Source organism: Gordionus sp. m RMFG-2023, chromosome 1, assembly GCF_954871325.1.
Source record: "Gordionus sp. m RMFG-2023 chromosome 1, tfGorSpeb1-WG-v2, whole genome shotgun sequence".
In the NCBI taxonomy this organism is placed as follows: Eukaryota; Metazoa; Nematomorpha; class Gordioida; order Chordodea; family Parachordodidae; genus Gordionus; species Gordionus sp. m RMFG-2023.
The window spans coordinates 91,947,088-91,957,953 of record NC_088775.1 but is presented as its reverse complement, the minus strand read 5'-3'; the positions used below and the strand labels follow the sequence as shown (position 1 = coordinate 91,957,953).

The window sequence follows — 10,866 nt, the reverse complement described above, 5'->3', positions numbered from 1 at the left end:
AGGTATCAAAAGATATCGATCCGATACTTTGACAAGTATCGTGATAGTATAGGCACTGACAGAAAAATGGGAAGTTATATTTACTCCGCATCAGATTCTTCATCTTCGGCCTCCTCCTCCAGGTATTCCACCCCCAACCTCTTCAATTTTTCGTTATCGGGATTAAGATTTTGTATGCTGACAATTTTGTTTTTTATAGTTTCGAGTTTGTTTTTGTCCACCATATTTAACTATTATAAAAAAAATTATGGAAATAAAAAACCAAATAAATATTCGTGAAAATCTTTTAAATAATAATCGGAGACCGGCCCGGCCCGGATTTTTTTCGGCCCGAACCGGGTTTTATATTTTCGAGGCCCGGCCCGGTTTTTTTTTTAAAAAATATTTTTTGATTTTTATAGCTAATAATGGCGATTTTTAAATTTTTGGTTTTAAAATAAAAGAAAAATTCAGGCCCGACCCGAGATCTCTGATAATAAAAAAAAATATATAACTCGAATTCTACAGGACTTTTAGGAGCTCAAATTTTATGTTTTTTTTTCTCGATATACCATTCAGACTAAATTATGCCCAGTGGAGTACTAGCTTTAAAAATTAAAATTCCTACAAATACGGGTAGGGGTCGAGCTAGGAACTGAAATTCAAATCCGGCCCGAACCTTTAAATTGGTACTTCAACGAGTTGTAGGTATCGACTATATTACTCTTAGAAAAATTGATCGTATAGGTAATAAATGGTAGCATCTTGTGTTTTCCATGTTAGATAAGACATATTCCTGGGGTTTCCTCACAAACATTATAAAGAGGAAAGAAGACCAATTGACGAGTAGTCCTAGGGACTGGATTAATTGAACTTGGCCTTCTTAGCCAGAACTTAATCGACCGCCCCACAAAGAACCAGTTATGTTTGGCTTGTTCTATAACCATTCACCCTACCTGTTTCCTCCCCAACTCAGTTATTGCTTATATCTACACAAACACGTGAAGTTTTTTTTTTAAAAGCGATTTGTTACTCGAGAAAGGAGTTTAAAAATATTTGGTCAATCCATTTTTTTTTTATTTGGAAATTTAAAAATAATGAAAAGGATTTCCCAAACTTCCAAATCATTCCAATATGTCTCCCAATTTTACGAACAAAAAAAAAGTGTCTGGGAGAGTAAAACGATAAACAATTGATCGAATAAATGAGTGAATCTAAGGCCACGACAAAAAAAAAGAAGAAGTCCTTAAAAATATAGAATTTTAATTGTATTTTTTATTAGACGATACAATTTTATTTTAAAAATGTAACGGTTAAAAAACGAAAAAAAAAACAAGCTGATTTATCATGTTCGTTTTTTTTCCCCTTTATCAATATTTGTTTTTATTTAATTTTCGTAATAATACCTCTGTTTTATGTTTGGGCTTGAAATTTAAGTTATCGTTGACGAGATCTTGTTCCATCCCATCTACATAAGTCGGGTTGAGCGATTCCTTTAATAACGTGGGGTCGTCCGTTAAATCGTGGCTACTTTTGCCCATCCTCACGCCTTTAGCGGATTGTTGCTGCTAGCATCGTAAATTTAAATGGCCCATTAATTGTTTTTTATTATTTCTCGATATAATAGTATCGATATTATCTCTCAAAAACAAAAAGAGAAAATGATTCGAAAGAACCTATAGTTTAATAATAAAAAAAATACACTCCTAATTAATAGATTAGCGTGTTGTTAAACGACTTGTTTTGAGCCGATTTTTAAAAAAAACGGCTAACTACTCAATATTTTCATCCAGAAAAAATATTACGCAAGCCCCGAAGAATTTGCTCGTAGAAGGAACAAAGGTTTAGAACATATGTTATCGAAATCCCGATGGCCTAAGCAATATTTTTCTGGCTAAAATATTGAGTTTGTTTAACATCACTAGTTAAGACAATGTGTATAATCCAATTAAATTTAGTAATAGAGTCACTTATAGTGCGTACGAATTGAACGTTTCAACGCAGCGTTTTAAAAACGCGTATCAATAATTCAAAATACAAAACGAAAAAGGTACTCAATTTAAACGATGGCAAATAAGACGCGTCATTTGCGTTTTGAAAACGCAGTGTTAAAATGTTCAATATGTGTGCGCTATTAGTCCCCAAAAACCAATGACATATAATAAGACCTAAGACTGACGATGCATTTCATAATAATGCTTGTGAAAGCGTGGTTTAATGCTAATCAGCTGGACCCGCCATTTTGGTAACCGGTATAGTAATTATTATCTCATGTCAAAGACTATTTATATAATCTCATTTTTATTTTTTTAAATTAAAACAATCAATATTGTATTATCCTAAATTTTATGAACCAGATTGACGTTATTCGAAAATATGTCATTTTTAAAAAAAGGAATGGGTAACCAAAATGGCGTTTCCAGCTGATTTTCGTTGATGTACGCTTTCAACGAATTGCGATCGGCAGTCTAGATATTATCATATGTCATTTCCAAAAATAACAATCCCAATGACATATAATGATACCCCTAGACTGACGACACATTCATACTTGGGCATTTGAAAGCGTCGTTGCATGCAAATCAGCTGGAGCCGCCATTTTTGTAACCCTTATAGTATCTATTCTCACGTTGAATACAATTAAAATAGATAACTTTATTCCTGATCATCATAGGGATAATAAATTGGCCTCTCGTTTAAAATTTTTAATGACATGAGTAACCAAAATGGCGTCCCCAGCTGTTTTTCATTGATGCACACTTTTAATGAATGCATCGTCAGTCTGTATTATAATTATATCTTTACTTAAAATGAATGCAACTTGGTATATTAGTTAAATACGGTGGGGGGGGGGGGCTTTATCAAAATATCTAAATTTTTCGAAGCACTGACTCAAAAAAAAGAAAGATCAAGAGGTAATTGGCATTTCTTAAAATTTCGAAAGCACGTTATCTTGACACTTCTGACAGATCTTCTTCTTTTTTTTTTAAATATTAAAAATGTCAAAATTTTAATAGATAAAATATTTATATTGGTCGCCACGCAAATTATATATATTAGGATATTCCTAAAGAAAAAAAAAATTCAATCAATCTTTTACCATAATGTTATTTCTAAGCAGAAGTCCCGGTCCGCTATGCCCCGGGTTTTGTATTTTTTCAGGCCAGACCCAGGTATTTTTAAAAAAAAAATCTAAGTATGTTCAATATAAGAAGGTCTGCCTAAATATAATTGGAGAGCCACCCAAAATAATATATATATAAATATGAGCAAGATGAGGTACAATTTCTAGAAGCTTAATCTATTTTATATACAAACCTGGTTAAAGGTTATCTCCTCTTCCATAGCTTCCTCGCCGAAGGAAAGCAAATTTAAGCGTTTGGAGGCCAACAATTTTTTGGGAGACGTTGTAACTTTCTTATTGGTTTCGTCTTTTTGCCTCTGTTCGAGAGAAATACGGGGGATTATATCGGTAAACGGGTTGGATAAGATCTGGTAGATAAGTGCATAATATATATATATTATAAATAAATAAATGGTCGATTACACATCTAGAATCGATATTTTTTTTTAATTTTTAAACGATATTTTATGAAGGTTCTATCTGCTGAGTCTTTTCAACAATATAAGATATTTGCAATCTGATTTTAAATTTAAAATTTGTCAAAAGAGTCTGGCATTGAAAAATGAATGGCAAGCTTAGGATGGGTGAGGTTGAGAAACAGGGCTTTCAGCAGAGTTTGCTGCGATATTTTTAATGCATAAATAATTGCTAATCACGAAATAATAAATTTCTTCTAAAAAACATCTCGATCCTCTAGATAAAAAATAATTCAATTTTGCAAATTCTTCGAAGATCTTTTTTTCAAAATTAATATTTTTTTTAAAAAAAACTCATAATCAAGAATCCAACCCAAATCTGAAACCGAACCAGAAAAGTAATTTTTTGTCAACTGACCGAGCCTGAACCGAACAGTCAAAAGTGCTCATGAAACCCAATTCGAATTCGATGATTTTAATGGTTACAAAAAAAATAATGCAAATAATATAGCTTATTATAATTTTTATACATCCGAATTATATTTAAAGGATTATTATCACAAGTTTTCGATTAAATTTTTGTGTATTTCTTCCTTTTATGCTTTCTTTATATATAATTCTACTAGTAAGTTCGCATCGAAAGAGTTCAAACCGTTTTTTAAAGGTTAGAAACCATATTATTATATTTTAAGAAAACGAATCTTAAACCGCCATTTTTATTCGAACCCGATCCGATATTATCATATTCGAAACCGCCATTTTTATTCAAACCTCGATCCGATATTATCATATTCGAAACCGCCATTTTTATTCGAACCCGAACCGATATTATCATATTCGAAACCGCCATTTTTATTCGAACCTGCACAATTATTCGTTTTCGGGTCCCTAGTCATTATGTGTATTTCTAACCTTTTTACATCTTTCCCGGAAATTTAAATTTATGAAGATGTTATATTTATATCGAAACAACTCCTAGTACATTCTTTATTATTATTATTATTAATATACCTTCAGTATTAGATGCAAAAAAAATATTAAAGTATATATATATATACATATATATACCATTGACATATATCTTAAAAGTGTACATCAATGCGAATCAGCGGGAGACGCCATCTTGGTTACACTAATCATTATTAAAAAAATTTTAAACGAGAGCCTAATTTATTCCTATATCTGATGCAAACTTTATCAAAGAATTACCGGATCATCGAGATAATAAGGAAGCAAGTTATCAATTTAATAGTACTTTTTAACGTGAGAATAATTACTATATATGTTACAAAATTGGCGGGTCCAGCTGATTTGCTTTTAACGACGTTTAAAAAAAGCATTTTAATGAATGAATGAATCGTCAGTCTCAGGTATTATATATGTCATTGATATATACACACACTTGGCTCAGTTTAATTCATTGCTTAAAAAAAAATAATATTTAAAAATAGTTTTTATTTTCATAAAACCATGGGTAAAAACAAAAACCGATAATCGCTTAAAAATATACATTTAAAGAATAAAATAGAATGGTGATAAATGTTAAAAAAAATTACAATAGCCTTTTTGATCTTTGGCAGCTGTATAGGTCTATCATTCGCGCCTATTTGAATTTCGTTTAACTTCAGCATGTTGTATTTGGTATCGCCAGAAACCTTAATGTTAAATAAAAGAAGTAATAATCTGCTAAAAAATGTTTAAAATATGTGGAGTGCAACGTAAATCAATAAATAGCTCATACTAAAGAAAAAGAAAAAATTTTTTTTGGCTAATATCATAAGCACCCATGTTTATTAGGCCCTTAGTATTTTTGTGAGAAATTAAACAGTATGAGATAGAATTTGAAAAATTGAGTAAATTTATCATTTGTACCTATGATAATTATACACCATAAAAAAAACTCTAACCGTTATTGTGGTCAATATACTATAAAAAAACTCAACGCCATTTTATAACTCACATAATTAACCCACCCAACTCTAAAACTTAAATTAATAAATTTTCAACTCCAAATTTTATTGATTAAATATGTTTTTTAAAAAAAGTCATAAAAGTCATGATGATTATAAAATCTAGTCCCTTTTATACCTTTTTTGAGACAAAGAGATCACTAGTTTTACACGTGATACATAAAATCGGGTGACAATTTATAAATTTGAATAATGTCGGACAAAATAATTTTTTAAAAATAAAAAATTTAATATGACAGTACACAGTACCCTTTAGAGGCAAAATAACGTTAACTTTTCCTGCTCCATTTTTGGTCGAAATAAAATCTATGGAGGGAGTGGGTTGGGGCTAGTGTTGTTAAGACGACACATCATGAGCCGATTTTTAGCTAGAAAAATATTTTCTTAGCGATTTTGATAATATATGTCTAGAACCTTTGTTCCTTCTATATGAGCAAAATCTTCAGGGCTTGTGTAATATTTTTCTGGATGAATCCTCGAGTTATCCCGTTTTTAAAAATCAGCTCAAAACGAGCCGTTTAACAACACTAGTTTTGGACGAGGTTTTCATATTTTAAAATATTTTTGTGTGATGGGATGAGAGAATACATCTCGTAACCAATCAAGTGATTATTGATCATTAAAAGGTTAAAGCAGCATATATTACTTTCGTATAAATAATTTAAATGGTAAAAGATGGTAATTTTCTTAAAAAATATGTGTACACTCAAATTTTAATTATTACCTTGCCAAATATTGTATGCTTATTTTGCAAGTCGGGTGTTGGACCGAGGGTGAAAAAAAACTGAGAATTGTTATCGTTGGGTCCAGCATTCGCCATCGCTACTAAACCTGGCCTCGTAAAGCGTAATCTTTGATGAAATTCATCCTTTGTTATATTTTTTTTTATGTAAAAGATATTATGGATTTGATTTTCAATTACAAATAATATAATGTTAATAATGTGTTTAAAGATTAGTAATAGAAAAGAAAGCTTCAAGGAAAAAAAGTACCCTTTTTTACAAATCAAAATAATTTTATTTTTTCCTTTCTTTATTTACATAGTTATAATACCATTACAAATGTTTTACAAAAAAAATGGCATTAAGCTGAAGATATTTATTCAAGGATTTATTTTAAAAGTCGGGCCATATCCTCAACTAATATGTAGCCTATGGTAATAACGATATCACAGTTTATAACTGATCCTTTAGATAAAAAAAACGAAGTTGTAGTTGTGCCAATTATATTCTAACAATGAAAAATATGGTCATGATTTACTCACAAAAAAAACTTAATAAATATTTGGCAACAAAGTAACAACTATTATAAAAAACTAGTAGAGATATTCTAAACATCAAAAAAACGTTTTTTTGAAAACTTTTAGAGGACTCTAAGATTTTAGAAATATGGAGACTAAAATATATCAATCAGTTCATTATTTGATAAAGGTACTTAATTATTTGTGGTAAATAATGCAAGATTTTAAATATATGATTGACTTAATAACTAAATCATTTCTATCCATCAAATAATTTTTATAAACTTTTGATTTTTACCATTGAAATATAATAAATTTTCATTTAAAATTTAAGTAAAATTAAGATGAATAAGCAACTATTAGAAATCCTACAATAAACATAATCAAAAATTACTCCTATATTATAATGGAATAGATCGGTGGCATTCCTAGCCACTTCCATAAAAGGTGCGCCAAATGATATATTTCAATTGGGGGGAGGGAGGATTAAATTTTTATTTGGACCAATCAAAATAATATGTGCCCAAAAAAGAATGGAGTTGGAACATTATAATAATAACTTATATAAAATACAATATACAATATGACAATAATAATTTATTATATTGTATTACTTGAAATAAAAGTAATTGACTATAATTATATCATCCTATAATAAAATATTGTCCTTATACTAATAATCAATGCTAATTAAAGGAACTGTCTTGACCGATCTATAAACTAGCACAAATAGGCTATATTCTCTTGAAAGTAAAGGAAGAATGCTGTGCTGAAACAAGAACACAGTAAATGGTAGGAGATAAACATACTATATAAAATTTAGGGGTGCCAATGAAAAATAATTTTAACGATTTATCGAGGAATGCTTGAGCAAACTTCCAGCAATACTGGAATATATGTTAAAGAAATAATAATAAGTTATTTTGAATATATCTCTATCTTCCATAAGCATATCCAAATTCTCATAAGGGAGAGAGATGGGTGGCTGCTTGCCATAGTTTTTATTGTATAGTTTTAGGACTATCCTTTGAAGACCTTTAACCAGTACATGTTTAAAAATATGATTTGGCTTTACATTTTTATTTAGATAAAAAAAAATTATTGACATATACTCGTTTAAAAATATAATTTATGAGACATTGTATTAATGTTGGAGATGTTTATGATAACTATAAGATTTTTTTAAGAGTTACCAATCCAAATTCCTTTGTTATACCTAGTGTTAAACAGTTCAAGATTTTTGGGCCACAATATTACCTTAGCTTTAAAATTCTGGTGGATAGGTTAAATTCTAACATGAAAAATCTTTAAGCTTAAGTAATTAACTAAAGGCAATAATTTTGAGTTAACCATTTTAAAAAATTGTCTAAATCAAGCATTTAACATCACGTTTTACCAATGTCTAATTTTTTAAAAATTTGATCAGACCTGATTATCCCCTAATTTCTAAATTATGCCTTGTCTACTTGAATGAAATATATTTCACAAATGTGTCCATAGACATATTTTTTTTAAAAATTAAAGAATTTGTTGATATAATATTTTTTTAAAAAAAATAGTAATCATTTTACATAGTAAATTTTGATACTTAATAAAATTACCCTTCATAAATAAGTATACAAATAGAACTTACAGATAAGATTTTATAAATTTATATTAATTTTTTACTTTAAAGGCTGCCCCATATATTGATTCTCCTCCCGTCCCAGTTCCTGTTGGATCTCCACATTGAGCCATAAACCCCTTTATAATGCGAAAAAATGCACTACCATCATAATAATGTTCCATACATAGTTGAACAAAATTTCTACAAGCTTTTGGACATTCTTTTGACCATAGTTCAATATCTAAATCTCCAAAAGTTGTAGTTAAAAGAACCTTAATATTATAATTAACAAAATAAAATGAAATATATATCATTTAATATACTTTTCCATTAGTTGGAGGTTCATTTAAATATATATTCGACATGAATGCTTATAAACCCAAAACTATAAAAATATTACACTTAAAGTTTTAATAAAATCAAACGATTGCCATACTGTCACTTGTTACAAAATCCAGGATTTTATGATATCTCATACAATATTTAAAGGTCACTTGTCAAAGAGGTTTTATTTAAAAATGAATTATAACTTTTTTATATTAAATGCTACCATATAAAATCAGATTAAAACTAAAAACATAATCAAACAATTAAAGCCTGATGTTACCTATTCAAATATACATATATTCATAAGTAGTGTTATTAAAAAGCCCAATTTAGGTCGTTTATAAAAAGTCCCGTTTTTTGGCCAAAATAACTTTAACTAGACCTGGAGATTTTGATCATATTTAGCAGAAATATTTAAACCTCTATTTGCCAAATCTCGATGATTTTAAAATATAAGCTAAAATCTTAATGCGGATGTTTTTTAAATCTACCCAAATAGGGCTTTTTAAAAAACTACTCCTGAGTCCTGACTTAGTTTCCATGAATTAATTATATTACATTCTCAAAAGTTAGGTGGTAAAATATCTGCTAAGAAATTATTTATTCGTTTGTAAATAATTCTATACCAAAAGATCAAATGCGATTTGGTGTTTTAAAAGGTTAATTACTAGTGTAACATATACTTAAGGGATAAAATTCTGTGGTAAACCTCCATTAACTTTAAAATTTCAGAGATAAAATTTTTTGGGACATCTGATATTTGATATTGTTAAGGTTAGTATCGCCATTGGTAAAGTTTTTGTTATTTAAAAACTAATTATTGTTTAAATTTGCAGGGGCTTGCAAATAAGTTCTCCACCTTATTAGAGTCAGGATCTACCAGGTATTTGATGGTAAAGTTAATATAAATATGTATAGCTAGGAGTGGGAGCAAGAGAAAATTTCCTTCAGAATATGCTCAGTCTCACTAATATTTTTAATCTAATAGTAAATTCCTCCCTATACACACTTCACTCCCCTTCCCTCCCCCCAATCCCAAAAAAAGTATATGTTGTCAATGTGTTTTTTCTGGCTATGTGTTATTTATTCAATTATATCATTTTTTGAGCGTGTTTTTTTAAATTTAAAATCTAATTTTACCAGAAATACATTCCATCATGTTTGGAATTCATATCTTATTAATTATAGACAATTTTGCTGTTAATTTTTAAATCATTTATAATTTATATAAAAAATATTTTAAAAATTTTATATAAATTATTATGTTCTAAAGTTCACGGCAAAATTGTCTGAAATTTATAAGGTAGATATTTTAAACACTGGAATATATTTTAGACATCAGATTTTTAAATTTAAAACATAACCCATTTAAAAGATGATTTAGAGTTGAAAAAAATAACACATTGCCGAAAAAAATATGACGTTAACATATATAATATATCCCCTATAAAAAATGATTTATAAAAAATGAAAAGTAAAAGTTAATAATTTAAAAATAATGATAATTCAAAAATTTTTAGGAAAAAAGAAATTTTTATATAAAAAATAAGAAGTGAAAAACCAAAATTATTCTTTAAAAAATATAACAGTCAAAGGATGAAATATGTAGACTCATTGATCCTCCAATTTGATTTATGAGAAAAAAGTTAACTTATTGTGCCACCTCTGCCCACCCCCCCCCCCCCCCCCCACTCTTTGAGCAAAAACCTAGATAGCTATAAATTACCTGTGAAAATGGACGATCTTTACCTATCTTTGTGCACGTTTAATATATGAAATGGAAATTTAAACAATTTCTTCCAGGATTATAATATTGTTTTTCAAGTTTTGTAATGCTGGCTAAAACAATTCTTGTTATTCTAGCGAAAATAGGTGGAAAATTCTTAACAAGGAATTAATTTAAGCAGCTGTTATCCTAATTTTGTATTTAATAATGTAAAGGTTGAATTTAAATGGTCTAGTAAATTATTTAAAGATTTTGATATGGTATGGGGTATTAATTTATTGTTATCCTTAATATTATTATTAGATGTGATAAGAAATGTATGGGGGAGGGGGGGGGGCTGATATTAAGAGAAATCAGTGTCTTAGAGCCTGAGCGCTTAGATGCAGTTGGCCTATGAAGGTAATCTATTGATTGGGTAAAAAGGGCAAAACCTATATTTAACATTTTAAATATGTTATTAATTTAGACAGTTATTTCA

At 28.9% G+C, this 10,866-nt stretch overlaps 1 protein-coding gene across 1 annotated transcript; it reads right to left on the bottom strand.

The window, feature by feature from the left end:
• Positions 1-80: 80 nt before the first annotated feature.
• On the bottom strand, positions 81-8,750 carry LOC135930943 (spliceosome-associated protein CWC27 homolog). Its single transcript, XM_065467746.1, has 7 exons — positions 8,659-8,750; positions 8,398-8,607; positions 6,214-6,357; positions 5,076-5,174; positions 3,298-3,471; positions 1,386-1,547; positions 81-230 (listed from the first exon to the last, which is right to left on the bottom strand). The coding sequence occupies exons 1-7, from the start codon at positions 8,698-8,700 to the stop codon at positions 81-83; spliced, it is 981 nt and encodes a 326-aa protein (XP_065323818.1). The 5' UTR covers positions 8,701-8,750.
• Positions 8,751-10,866: the final 2,116 nt, after the last annotated feature.

Coding starts and splice junctions, on each gene's coding strand:
- LOC135930943 (XM_065467746.1), bottom strand. CDS start 8,700: ATGTCGAATATATATTTAAATGAACCTCCAACTAATGGAAAA. Junction 1,548..3,297: donor AGGAGATAACCTTTAACCAG/GTTTGTATATAA, acceptor TTACGATGCTAG/CAGCAACAATCCGCTAAAGG. Junction 231..1,385: donor AGCCCAAACATAAAACAGAG/GTATTATTACGA, acceptor TTTTTATAATAG/TTAAATATGGTGGACAAAAA.